The following is a 14,753-nucleotide window of genomic DNA, read 5'->3' on the forward strand; positions in this document are numbered from 1 at the left end:
ATTTCTGACGCAGATTGCATGAAGGACCAAGTAGTCTCTGTGCAAACCGTTTCAAGGTGGATATCATTCTGCATTATTATGGTGTATGGGATAGCTTGGACTTTGCTTGGGGCCTTTTCAAATAAGCTCATAACCTCTCTGGAGGCAGAGTTGATCGTATTCCTCTATGATGTTCTGATATGGGATATTTGCAGGGCTGCTCCTTGGTCTTCCCTATATACTTTTACCAAACATTATGCTATTATGACTGCAGTTAGATCAGATGCAAACTTTGGAAAGTCAGTTCTGCAGTCCTTCTTGAAGTAGGCTCCAAGCCTGAACTCCATTAGTTAAGCTTGCGAGTCACCTGAATGGAATACATGTCTGCAAGAACTCGAAGAAAAAACCGATACCTACCTGTACGGTAACTGTTGCTCTTTGAGATGTGGGTGGAGATCATACATGACAAATGCGTAGAAAAAAAAAACACAGAAATTGGGCTTGTTTTTGACTTAATTAGCTTGTGAGCTGCTTGTTGGCTAATTTTTGGCTTGTTGCTTGTTTTGCTTGTAGCTTGTTGCTTCTCTTTTTTGATCGGCTCTTGGCAAGGAGAGGCAAACAGGGGCGGGTGTCAAGGTGGGGCAAGAGGGGAGAGAGTCAGGGTCGCACAGTGGGTCCACCACAGTCCCTGACTGCACGCCAGGGGGATCTAGTCACACAGAGTGTTGGGGTTCTTAGGGATCAGCTTGTTTTGGCCTTGTTTTGAAATGGAATTAGCTGATTTTTGGCTTACTGTGACAGTCAGGGTGCTTATTTACCACGTGAAAGTTGGCAACTGTGGTGCAAATGCGTATTCCACAGCCGACCCTCCATCCTCTCTGCGGGGAATCGGAGTGGGACTGCCCTTAAATTCCCATTGGAAGAATTATGGGGCCAGAAGGCGTCTGCACCACCCTTATAAATAGTGCTAGGCAAAGTTCTGCAGCTTTGGTGTGCTGGGTGTGTACACGTCTCGTGGAATACATTTCTGCACTCTCACCTTGAAGAGCAACAATTACAGTACAGGTAGGCACTCTGTTTTTTTCTGTATACCAAAGAAAATTAAGTATTTAGAAAGTAGAATCATAGAATATCAGGGTTGGAAGGGACCTCAGGAGGTCATCTAGTCCAACCCCCTGCTCAAAGCAGGACCAGTCCCCAACTAAATCATCCCAGCCAGGGCTTTGTCAAGCCTGACCTTAAAAATGTCTAAGGAAGGAGATTCCACCACCTCCCTAGGTAACGCATTCCAGTGTTTCACTACTCTCCTAGTGAAAAAGCTTTTCCTAATATCCGACCTAAACCTCCCCCATAGAATCTTTCTATATGTTCTAGCCTTCCTGTTTCATAAGAAGAAGTACACTTTATTTGGTAGGTGTGTAGCTGGGGTTAGTTATTTTATTTTTTAAATCAATGACAGCTACATTGCCACTATCTCCTAACCCAGTGATGCTATATTGTCTGAGGTAATAATATAACTTCAAATTCTGATGGTAAAAGTAGGACAAAATGAATTTGATTTCTGTTAGACAACTGGCTTTGTTTTGCTTTGAAGCCTTTTATTTCAATTTCAGATTCTTAATTTTTGGTAACGATTCTTTAGCCAATGTGCAACCCCAGACCTCCCCAAAAACATCTCATTACAGGTAACCTAGGCCTTATCCATATCATAGCTAATTCACATGTTTGTTCTGCCCTGCAGTAACTCTATATTACTTTGGTTACATGCTCTCCCTCTGCAATGTACAATGTAAACACAGCAGTTAAAAACGAAGACTAGAATATTGTCTTCATTTATTAACTAAATAAATGATACAGTGTATGTTTTATTCTTTCTGTGCTTTGTTACTCATTATATATGTATCTGCTTTGTTCATGTCTGTTAAATGATTGGGTTGACCTGACAGTAGCAGTGGCGCAGAAAGATGGGGGAAAAAAACCCCCTAAACCCTGTAATATATGCAAGGACTTGTGCAATGCTCTGGTGGGGAAAATTCCTTCCGTACCCTCAGCAGAAACAGTTTACTTTCAGGAGAGAAGGTGCTTGTCAGATGCAGACAGGGAAACTATTCAGGCACAATGTACAGCACTGGAAAAAAGGAGGTGCAAGATAAAAAGATAGGGAAGTGTGTGGGGAAAATGTGAGTAGAAATGCAGCTATGATAAGATTACAAAAAAACCCAAAACCTTACAGATGAGGACAAGGAGTTTGAATATGAACTGGTAGACAGGAAGCCATTCAGGGAGGTCAAAGCAGGGGATGAGGTGCTCATCATTCTGGGAGATGGTTATTTTTGCAGAGAATTTGGGGCATGCTGGCTGAGGGAGAAGTGAGAGGTCCAAGGCCAGACATCAAAGTTACAATAATCAAGGAGATAATGACCAGGACATGGAGAATAGTTTTAGCAATGAGGAAGGAACAGATTTTGGAACTATTAAGATGGAACAAGTGGCAAGATTTAGTGAAAGATTGGATATGGGGCAATGGAGAGAGAAGTAAAATGTAATACCAAGGCTACAGTCTTGGGAGACTTCTTCAGGATCCTCCTCTCTAGATTCCCTAATATACACACACTGTCCCTCACCAGTTAATACAAAATGTAGCTGCTGCTATTATCTTCCTTGTGTGATGAGCTGATCATGTCACTCCCCTCTTTGAATCTCTCCAGTGGCTCCCCATCTGCTCTTCCATACTTATACTCGCTCGTCAAGTTTTGTGTCACCCTCCATGAACATTCCACACGTCTGTCAGTCTCTCAAACAATCTCTTCCATGACTCTCTTCACTCAGCATTCAAGTAACGTATAGAAGGTTATGAACTTGTTTGCAAGGGCCATATCCCATCCTCTTTTAAGTCTCACATAAAAATCCATTTATGCTAGGCTGCCTACAGTGAATCTTATTGACATATAACAAACCCCTTTTTGTTATTCCCTTTCTCTGACCGCTGTCTGTCTGCCATCCATCCCTACACCATGAACTCGATGGGGCAGGGATTATCTTTTCCTAAGTATTTGGAAAGTGCGCACCTTACTGTAGTTGCTACTGCAAACAAATAATAATTGTAGAATTTTGTTCCCCCAAACTCTCTGTTCTAGTAAAGTATATCCACATGTCACTAATACAGGGATGGGCAAACTTTTTGGCCCGAGAGCCACATCTGGGTATGGAAATTGTATGGCAGGCCATGAATGCTCATGAAATTGGGGTTGGGTCAGGAAAATGCGGGCAAAGGAAGCTCTACAAGGGCATGGTAACAACCAGAAGGCCAAAGGCCCTCCAACTACTTGTGTCAGGGCATAGAGGGCCCCCCAGTTTTCTGTGCCTTTTCTGGTGGGCCTGGGGAATGGATTCTCAAGCAGGAAGCGTTGTTAGTGTGTACATGTTTTTGTTTTGTTTTTCTAATATGTAGTAGAAAAACTGTCTTCATGTGTCGACTTAATTCTTCTTTTCCACCTTAATGTAGCTCTTGTTTGTGTACTAATATTACTGATTGTTTCTTGTTTCAGCTATTTGTACAAGAATGAAATCCAGTCAATTGACAGGCAAGCATTTAAAGGACTTGCCTCTCTAGAACAACTGTAAGTGCCTTTTCTCTTCTGTGCTGTCATCTACGTGGTTGCCTTTCAGAGGAAAAGTGCACGTCTTGATCAGTATTTTCTGCCTGCATGCCTTGCATGTCTGCACTGGAATGGGATATTAGTCAAACATTGTTATAATCGTTTGCATGTGAAAAAACAAAATTGATCAGTGTCAAATTCTTCATTTCTATGTTTGTCTTTTATTTGTGATTTACATTCCAAGTGTCCTAGTGTACTGTGTAGTAGACTTGGAGAAGAAGCATGATCACAGACAAATATTGAAAACAATGTGCATTAATTAGAGATTCAGGGTCTGATTCTGCTTTCATCTACATAGGTTTTACAATGCTCCAACTCCTATGACTGCACTGGAGTTGCTCTTGTTTTACACTGGTGTAAATGAAAGTTTGATCGAGCCCTGAAATTTATTTCAGCGCTTTTCTCTTTCATTTAAAAACCCTTTTAAATTAAAATATGAATATTATTGATACACATGTGGCTGATCATTGCCATATATTGGGGGAGGCAGAGGGTGGGAGTGGGAGTGGTATCCTCATTGTCTGTAATGTGGAAAACGTTTCAGTTTTCTGCTAGCAACATTGTGTAAGCTATTGTTCTTTTACTGAGTTTCAAGTGAAGAAGAATTTAATTTGAAAATGAATGGAAAATAGCCTGTACTAGTACAATTAAAAAGGAATGTATTGTTTTGGCTATGTGTTTGGTTATTCACAGTTTACTTAATCAGAAAACAGTTCACCATTACACAGTAATTCAAGAAGTACTTGGACTGGTAGAAGCAGCGATAACTAAATAGATAATATTGCAGATCTGTTTGCAAAGTCCTGAAGTCTTAAATTTCCATTAATTTTGCAGTGGATTTTTGCTTTGCAGGGTGAATTTCATTGTCTGTCATTGAGTTCCTATAAAAGAGAATCTCCTTTCCTGTAGGGCAATAGGAATTTTGAGTTTCCAGACTATATTCATATGTCTGTATTTGTACTATACATACCTGTCTCTGCATTTTTATTCGTCATATGAAGTTTTATATGCAAGAAAACTACACACACACACCATTTATACAATCCATATACGCATATTTTAGAGGGCACTTGGGTGCATTTTAGGGGAACAGGTTCTATTTAGTTACTAAGTGTGAAACACATATGATAACTGTCATTTGTCTCCTTAATGCCTTTCTCTTCCTCCCTCTCTAGCACTGGTTACTGCAGAATACTGACAGCAACTGGTAGTGCTTGCTTACATGCTAATAGCAAATCTTATTTTCTTCATAGTACATTAATTATTTAGGTGCGCCTGTTAAAGTACTAACTTCTGTAAAATAGTAAGCTTTCAGCTTATTCACAGGTGTGAGATGCTATAGGTAGCAAAAGACAGGTTTTCCCATGCACTGCCTTACTAGTGATCTGTCTGCATTATGACTGGGAGATCTAACTCTCCGTGGGGGTAAATATCGCATACTTTATGTTCCTCTGGTTTAGATCTCAATTGTGCACAGACTCTCTGGTTTGAGAATTGTCATGTAGTATTTAATTTAAGACTGATGGTCTCAAGTCATTACTTATCAACTTCATTTCCATATGGGATTGAAGAGTCTTAGAACTTAGATTTTGACAGTTTCCGTTTTAGTTGTAAAAGTGTGGAGCGACATCTGAAGTCCTGCTTCACTTGGATTATGTTTGTTACCCCAAGCAGTGAATATAACTTAGTTGCTCTTTTGAACAGTCTCCCCATTATGGAAACAATATAATTCTGTTAAATGTATATGCTAATATTACATCTTATATAGTACTTTTTATTTGTGTATATTAAAAGGAAGGGGAAGTATTATTATCGTCAATTTACAGATGTGGAAACTGAGGCACATATATGAAATGTTTTGCCAAAGGTTACACAGTAGGTCAGTGGCAGAGCTTGGAAATAAAATCAAAGTCGTCTGATAGTCTAGCGCCTTATCCACAACACTGTGCTACTTCACTATATTCAGATCAATACAGGCTTCTTATTTTCTTTAATTATTAACAAATTTCCTTCCTAGGTTTACTGACTAAGCCAAATTTTGGACTCCAGTACACAGTGAAACTCCTTCTGAAGTCCTGAGAATTGCATGTACATATGGAAAGGAAAAATTTAGTTCATAATATTTGTTTGGCATTCACACAGAATGAAACTGGAAGTTTTTGTGTGTGTATATTTTATCGTTACTCTATTCAGTTAAAATTTATATATGTATACATTTTAATTTAATAGAGTAACAGAAAGTTTTGTTTGTTTCTTACCTGTGTTCCCTTAAGTTATGATGTTGAGAGAGAAAAAACCAAGTATAGTTAGCTCCCTATCATTGTCCGCAGGCAGGATTCCACTTTTCCCATAAGCTCTTTGGCATCATCCTCACCTAATGACTCATTAGAAACCTCCCATCCACCCTCCGAATTCAGCAACTGGAGTAGCATCTCTGGACCAGATTCTGATCTTTTTTGTACCAGCGTAAATACAGTAAAGTCAGCAGGGTCGTGCATCCTCAACACCACTGAAAAATCAAGTCAAATTTATTTAGATACCTGAATATTAAGTCAGTCATGGCAAATTGGAAGTGCCACAGATACCTAATGTGATGGATGACAGATATTTTTTTAGCCCTGGTCACAGAAGTTGATTCCTTAATAAAATGAAATTCTGTACTTGTATGTATTATATCCCGTGGTCTCTTCCCCACATCTTTCCTCCCCAGTAACTAACATATTCTAAAGAGCAATACTATAGTACTTTTCGCACAAGGAGAATAAAACCTTTTCTGTGAAATCCTTCTAACAAGAGAAGCCTTCCTTTCCATAATGCTAATTGAATTATTGAAGTTTTAGCTATTTAATTTTAGTAGAATGTTAATTATGTATATGATTTTCATATTAACATACTTCTGCTTGTTATAACTTCACCTGTTCTAATATAAGAGCTATGCATTCAGCCTGCATACAGATGTACATGTTCTTTGTTAACTGAGTCGTAATAGAGTGAAATCTTACATACTATACTACAGTTTCTGAAACCAATATTTATCGTGATTTTTTCTATTAAGTTTTCTGTGGTTTTGAAATGTTGGTATAAAAAGATGACAACTTCTTTGGAACAAAGACTGCCTTTTTATTATGTGTTTGTACAGCATCTAGCATAATGGGAACTTGATCCTTGATTGGGGCCTCTATGACTTGGGTACCTAGATGCTATGGTAATATAAATAAATAATAATAGTAATAATAATAATACATAATATGCACTAGCACAATACCTACAATAAATAGTAATAGTAAAAGGGGAGCATTTTGCAAAACAAATGCAGAAGTTCTTTTGATCAGTTTTGAATAAAACTGTTCACAATGGCCTTTTTAAACACTCAGTGTAATATTATTGCTGACATACTTAAACATTCAGTACATAATTGTTATTAACTATGGGTTTAAACACTCCCTCTATCCCCCCCCCGGCCAAAAAAAAAAAAAAAAAAAGATCTGGAGGTATTATTAGACAAGAACAATTGACAGATTTCAAACTATACTACAGACTATAAACTTAAACCCAGTCCGTATTCTAGAGTGCTTGCACCATATAGCTGTCCATTGTAGCTGATGATGATACCATGGCATGATGTGTTCTCATGTCTATGATGCGTGAATGCCTGTGCACTACGTTTTTTAAGTGAGAAGACTATTGCACAGAGGCAATCTCACTCTCTCAGCTGCTGAAGTCAAAGACTAATGGCATGCGGGGATGCAACAACTGGTGGTTGTCTTCAAGATATGAAATCTGCTGCCCAATTGATCGCAGTTAGTTTGCGGATTATATTGTTGCTAGCCTTTATGTTGGCAGTGGTCTTCATCAGATGTTGGCAGGATGTGAGGCTATGATCCAGAACTACTCCAAGATATTTCAGGAAATCCTTGTGCCTGAGTTTGGTGTCACAGAAGGTGACATTCAGGTGCTTCTTTGCATGTTGGTTGATCAGATGGAACATGGAGACAGCTGTTTTTGAGGATTAGGTCATAGTTGCCATAACCTGTAAGACTCCTACAGCTTGATCAGATCTTATGCTAGGGTGCTTGCGCTTGGGTGAAAGTACTCATTTGAATTGAGAGTGTGAGATCATCTGTGTATCCAAATTTCAGTGACTAGGTCAATGGATATAAATATTAAAGAACAATGGTGCCAAGATGGATCTTTGTGTGAGCCTGTTTTTCATTAAACAAGGTAGGCTGGTCTGTTTTATTAGATGTATGCAAAACTTGTGATTGGTGAATTTCAAAATACTTAAACAAGGAGGTTTACATGGGTTGTTGGTACAAACAAAAGTGAATAAGAGTCATAAATAACAGAGCACCGTACATAGAACGAGGAACTCTAGAGTGCTAGTCGTAGTCCTAGTTTTGGAATTGAATTTGTGACCTTAGCCTTTACTGGAGCTAGTCAAACTCTTAGTTGCAAATAATTTCTTCTTCTTTAGATTTGGCCCCTTCTCTAGCCATGGATTGCCTGAGAAATAGATCAGGATTTATATTTTGTTTTTATTCAAAATTAGTTCAAATAACTTCACAGATATATTTGAGTTTATGGCTAGTTATGAATTATTCATTATCAAGTAGAGTATTTCTGTAGTTTAGCTGTTTGGCCTGGTTTCTGATTCTGTGACCTAACGTCTATAAACCACGTGAGTGCCTGAAGAAACTGAGATGTTAAATCTCTCAGGAAAAGGATGGAGAGCACTTTAGGGAGAGAATCAGAGGAGACAAAAAGGGGAAAGGATTTATTGATACTGAAGGTCTGACCTATCTTCTGCACAAGAAATAGCTATGTATTTTGACAGTGTGAACCTTTATGCATCTGAATGTATGTTGGCTAGGTACACTGGCTCCAGGTGTAAAAAAATTCTGAGTTCTTCCATGATTTAGCAGAGAGAAGGTCACAAGCCAGATTTATTGGCTGTCTAATAGATTTGACATTAAAATTTCACTTGTCACATTAACCTAGTCTTATTGCTTTGACTGTTTCTCTGGTCCCCCTGCTGGGACCACTTATTGGCGTACACTTTCTCCTTGATGATAGTGCTGAGGCTGATGTGCCTCTTTCCTGTCAGCAGCCCATCAACATTGGATCATTGGACACTTGTCTGGTTGCTAAACCATGTATGTGGCCCTGTACTGTGAAAGGAGTAGTTTTACAGGGCAGTGGTTTCTGAGATTATTTATCCCCACTGTTTTTTTTTCCCCATCCCTCTGCCCACTGATTTCCAATATCTGGCCATGTGGACCTTGCTCTTTGGTCTGGAGCTGAAACATGGTCAGAGTGTTTCCAAGAAAGAGTTTCTGCTCTTTAAATGTCTTCCATCTTCTCATGCTGAGGAGTTGTTTTTTTGGTGTTGTTTTTTTTTAGTTTGTTTTTAATTACTGTTTTTTCCATATTTTCATTAAGCTCCTCCCGAAACATTCATGTGGGGGGAGAAAAGTGGGGCAGGATGTAATCAGCATCTGATTACAAGCATATTCACAAATCCTTTCCCAAGCTGCTCCCGCAGCTCTGCTTCCTGTTTACTCATCTGTAAAGTTTGGTTAACACATTTCTGACAGAACTGTTAATACTCACTAAAATTTATAAACCAGTATGAACCTAACCTTGCAGCCCTTGATCATGAATAGCCTGTTACCATTAGTGGAACTATTCATGTGAGTAAGGATTGCAGATTCAGACCTTCCATAAGTGCCAAGTATTTTTTTAATATCCAAGGCTTTTGTACTCCAGAAGGAACTTTTAATAGCCAATATATACACCAAATAGAGGGTATCTTTTTCTTTTTAATGTTGCAGTTAGATGTCTATTCATACATCAGACAGTAATAACTATTGGGTAAACTTTTGCAGGGGAGATCTGTCCAGTTGGTGATACAGCCCACCTGCACTGATTTTGTGTTTATGAATTTGTCTGAGAATAGTATGCTTCTGGTTAGAGGAGAGAAGTGTTTAATTTTTTTTTTTTTTTGAGAGGGGAAAAGAGGAGGTTAGAATTGCCACAACTTACTGATAGGGCAGTGTATTACAGGCAAAAGACCTCTCTTGGGACAGCATCTTTGGAAAGGTTTCAGTCATTCTCATGACATTCAAAAGGCTGGATACCAAAAACTGTTGGCATGTCCATTGAAGGTTGCAAATCTTTACCAATAAAACTATAACTTTTTCCTACAGAAAATTGTTTCGTATTCATTTATTCAACTTCATAAAATAAATCAAGTGACTTCATATGGTGGTCTGGGAGGTAGGATTCACTAGGAAGATATGATAGTTGAAGGAGAGAGGGTCAGAAAATGTAAAGCCAATATTTCTCTAAAAGCCCTGATCCTACTGTAAATAAAACAAGTTTTATTACATATTAACTGGTTGATCCAAAACTTGTAGAAAAGATACTGGTTTTGCATTTCTAATATTAGTTGATAATACCTATCTGGCTTTTTATGAAAAAAATAGTTTTTTGGATCTGTGAGCTTATGTTTTTTGCGAATACTATAATCTGTCTTTTCTTATCAGTCCTATGATACACGTGGGCTTACTGATTGTCCCATAAGATTTTTGTAAATATTTAGTTTTGACAGAAGATTGTTTGAAGTATGATGAGTTGATATTAATATATTGTTATTTTTACCAATATAATAGCAACTTTTAAAACCTTCCTATTATGTAAGGCCTCTTTCTTTCATGGAAAAGTGTATAATCCAAAAGACAATTATGCTTTTACATTATTAACCTGTAGTCATTCACAGATGTGTTCGGCAGCATGAGAAGTCCTTTACATACCAAGTTTCTAGCTGCACAGTACTACTTTCATTAAATACATTATTTCAGTGATGTTTTGTTTAAAACATTTACAGGTATCTGCACTTTAATCACATAGAAACATTGGAACCTGAATCCTTTACGCATCTTCCAAAACTTGAAAGACTGTAAGTTTTATTTTTGTTTGGAAATGTTGGTAAACTGCAGTAGTCAAATAGCTTCTTTGTCTGACCCAGATCAATAGTGTGGAAAGTGAGAAAAAACTTTCTTATCTTTAATGCAGCTTTTATTTTGTACTGAAACTTTCATGGTGTAAGAGACTGAGGAGCGAAGTGCTGAGCACCTTCTGGCAAGTGTGGAGCACCTTTATCTCCCAGTGACTTCTGGTCAGGCCCTAGATTGGGGAAATGGTTTAATAACACAGTTTTGTGTACAATTTGCAATCTCAAAATGAGTTCAAAACCATTCTGATTGACATTTGTCTATCATAAAATAGATTGTACGAAACATGACATAGGACGATTAAATTTTTGTATAAATGGCTTATTTGATTACTTCCCCCCACTTGTCTGTCATGTTTTATGTAGTTTTGTCTCCAGTGTTGACTAAAAATGTTTCTTTCTTGGATGGAGGAGGAGATGAGGAAAGGGAAGCCTTTAAAAAAAAAAAAGGTAGCAGAAGAAAGTTGATTTAAAAAATGCTTATTTGCATGTTGTAAAATTCGTATCTCTTTAAGGAATTCCAGAAGAATGTATATGGAATGAAAACATTTCAAAATCTGAACTTATACATGAACTCCTCTGTGTTTTTAACAGATTTTTGCATAATAACAGAATAGCTCATTTGGTTCCTGGGACATTTAGTCATCTGGAATCTATGAAGAGACTGTAAGTAAATTAAATGTACATACAGAAAGAATTGAAATAGTCTAATTATACTTATGTCTTATCTTAAAGTGTTCACGTCCTTTGGCAGTCTGTTCCACTGCCTAGTTGTTCTTACCATTAAAGAACCTAGTCTAAACTTTTCCTTCCATGGTCTATATTCTCCAGTCTTTTGTGACTGTGACTAAACTCCTTCCTTGCTTTATTATCTTGAATTTATGTATAGACTGTGGCCTTGTCTGCAATGAGTCTTCTGTTTTGTAGACTAAATAAACTCAGCTTCTACAATCTTTCCTCCTACTGTTTTAAATTCCTTTGATCTTCTTTTATAAGATTTGTTGCCCATTGTATTTTCTCGAGGTTGCTTTTTCTAGATCTTTCCTAAACTGTAGAGACTAGGCGTAAAATGATCTAAAGTGACGTAGGCACTTTGGCCCAAGTTCACAAAGGGACGTAGTCATTGCAACACTTAACTTTCAGGTGCTAGCTACCCAGTGGAATCCTCAAACCCTGAGTTAGTTGCCTAGGCTGCCTATACAATGAATGAGGAAAGATAGAAGCCTAATAATGGGCTCCACAAAAACGAGCATGCTCAGTGGGAAGTCACGTAAGTTAGCCAATAGCAGATGCCATGGAGATCATTGTGTCCTAAGCCCTGACTCTCTCAGAGCATTAGGCACCTAAGATCCATTCTCCTCGAGAATGGAGGTGGCACATGCCTAACTCTATTCAAAATGGCCCAGAGAAGAAGGCAGTAGCCTCCCTTATGACCATTAGTCCAGTGTTTAAGGCACTCATCTGGAATGTGGGAGACCCCCAGTTCAATTCCTCCCTCTGCCTGACAAGGGGAAGGTATTTGAACATGGATGGCCCACCTCTCAGATGAGTGCCCTTAGCTATTGGACTATGGGATATTCTCCTGTGGGTCTCTCTCAGCCTCACCTGTTGAAGCTGTTCCATTATGTATATAAATAATTAATTATGCATTGGGCCAGAGAATGAGTGAGAGTGACTCCATAGTCCAATAGTTAGGCACTAACCTGAGAGGTGAGAAACTCATGTTCAAATCTCTTCTCATTGCAGACAAGGGAGTTGAACCAGGATTTCCCGCATCCTGGGGGAGTTTCCTAAACACTGGTCTAAAGGTTAAAAAGGGAGTTCTCCTTTCAGCCATTTTGTGTAGAGTTAGGTGTCCTCAAAAACAGTGACCAAATCGGGGTCTGTAGGTAGGATAGGTGGGGGAACTGTTATTGAATGATGAGGATAAAAAGTATTGAATAGTCTGAGACAGAGAGCGCTGTCTGTCCTGTACAGTGATTGAGTATTGGTCTACGGGGGGGGGGGGGGGGGGGGAATAGTATTTGATGATGTAATTAAAGACTGTATCATAATGCATATGCACAAGGAGACCTAGATGGCTTTCTTTTAATGTAGGATTTTGTATGTAAGAATAAATAGACGGGGAATATTGCCAGGTCATATAAAATCTAATCAATTGTTCCAGCTGATTAGGAAGACTAATGGATGATACTCATTTTACACAGGCGTTTAGATTCAAATGCTCTGCATTGTGACTGTGAAATCCTATGGCTGGCAGATTTGTTGAAGACATATGCAGAATCTGGTAATGCTCAAGCAGCAGCTACTTGTGAGTATCCAAGGAGGATCCAGGGACGATCAGTGGCCACAATAACACCAGAAGAACTTAACTGTGGTGAGTTTTCCACTTAATGTTCAAGAAAAAAAATTAAATATTTCCAGAACCACCTATGTTTTTCATGGGATTTTTTCCCCATTGTTTTGGCCAGTGATGCCAATAGCTACTTTCTGGCCATCTCCAAGTATATCTTCTCTGTATCCCTTCCCCATAGTCTGTCTGCTGCTTTTTGATACAGATGATCACTCACTCCACTCAGTCTCTGCTCTCGGCTTCTTTGACCATACTGTTCTGCTTTTCCTCCTATATCTCCACTTGCTCACTTTTTAATATAGTCTCTTCACCTCTCCTTCTGTCTCCCGCCTCTTTTTAACATCACATTAGTTGATAGTGCAATGGCACAATTCCATTTCTCAGCGTAGACAAGCCCCATGAGGGGGAATAACTGAGCATGATCATCCTGAAAAGATTTTTTTTTTCCTTAACAGCTTTCTGTATTTGTCTGCTTCAACTGTAGAAATTGAGAGAGATCCATATCAGAATATCTCATAGCCCGGCAGTTAGGTTACTCTGCTGAGAGACCTTTGTTCAAATCCTTTGGCCCCATCAGGCAGAGGGAGGAATTGAAGCTGTGGGGGTCTCACATCCTGATGAGTACTCTAACCACTGGACTAAAAGTTAAGAGAGACAGCACTGGAACCAACACCACCTCTTCCTCCTTGGTCTGGTAGGCATACTCATAGCATGCCTACTGGATCAGGCAAGATAGGCAGAGGAGCATCTGTTTTCACGTGGTTTGAGGATCCCTCTCAGGCTTAGGTGTGAGACAGGCATCTAGGGTGTTGTGTCCATTCTCAGAGGCAGAAACTTAGGCACCTAGGGAACTTTTTCCGTGGAAATTTAGGCACTGAGTAAGTTTAGGCACCTACAGGGTTAGATGGCAGCCAAGCAAGGGTTTTGTGGGTCACAGTGGCACCTAAATCTGGGATCTAGCATCCTATGTTCCTTTGTGGATAATGGACCACAGTAAACACAGGATGATAACCTTAAGTAGTCAAGATGCCAAAAATTCAACAATAAATACGTCTGTATAAGGGATGTGCAGACATGAAATAACTGAACACTTAGTGAAGATAAAACCAGAAAGTATACTGGAGAGATTACTTTGTACATTTGTATGATAAGCAATGGAATACACAAAGCTGGCTTCTGAGCTTGCCTTCTTTGCATTCAAAACCCCTGTTGACTCCAGAAGGATACCTGAACATAAAAAGAATGCAAGCTGGAGTCTTTAGTGGTCAGTTTTGAAGTTTAATATTTTTTATACTACATTGCTCCTCAGACAATGCAAAGAGGGAAGGAAACGGGATCATTAAGGAATTGTTCCTGATTCCTCTGAAGTCAGTGTTAAATCTCTCATAGACGTCAGTGGGAGTAAGATTAGGTCATTGGATTTCTATCACTCAATCAAGTTTGAGAAGGTTAGTCTACACATATACTGAAGAGTTTTGTTACTGTAAAGTTACTGTTACTTATGTTGCAATACTTTGCCATGCTATAGCCCAAAAATATTCCACTAGCCAGTATAGTTTTAAATGGCACTGTGTTGGCTAGAACCTCGCTTTTGTAATGCAAATCAAATCTCTGTAAAACTAAATATATACAAATTCTTTGCTTCAGAATCTGATATAAATTTACACAAGTGTCATAAATATAAAGGGAAGGGTAAACGCCTTTAAAATTCCTCCTGTCCAGAGGAAAAATCCTCTCACCTGTAAAGGGT

At 38.7% G+C, this 14,753-nt stretch overlaps 1 protein-coding gene across 1 annotated transcript in view; it reads left to right on the top strand.

The window, feature by feature from the left end:
* PXDN (peroxidasin) overlaps positions 1 to 14,753 on the top strand; it is a 154,689-nt gene that overhangs the window by 64,288 nt on the left and 75,648 nt on the right. The window contains exons 4-7 of the mRNA XM_077811568.1: positions 3,528 to 3,599; positions 10,525 to 10,596; positions 11,245 to 11,316; positions 12,858 to 13,027. Of these exons, the coding sequence (XP_077667694.1) occupies positions 3,528 to 3,599; positions 10,525 to 10,596; positions 11,245 to 11,316; positions 12,858 to 13,027 (386 nt within the window). The remainder of the gene's footprint in view (positions 1 to 3,527; positions 3,600 to 10,524; positions 10,597 to 11,244; positions 11,317 to 12,857; positions 13,028 to 14,753) is intronic.

This window comes from Eretmochelys imbricata, chromosome 3 (genome assembly GCF_965152235.1).
Source record: "Eretmochelys imbricata isolate rEreImb1 chromosome 3, rEreImb1.hap1, whole genome shotgun sequence".
Taxonomy (NCBI): Eukaryota; Metazoa; Chordata; order Testudines; family Cheloniidae; genus Eretmochelys; species Eretmochelys imbricata.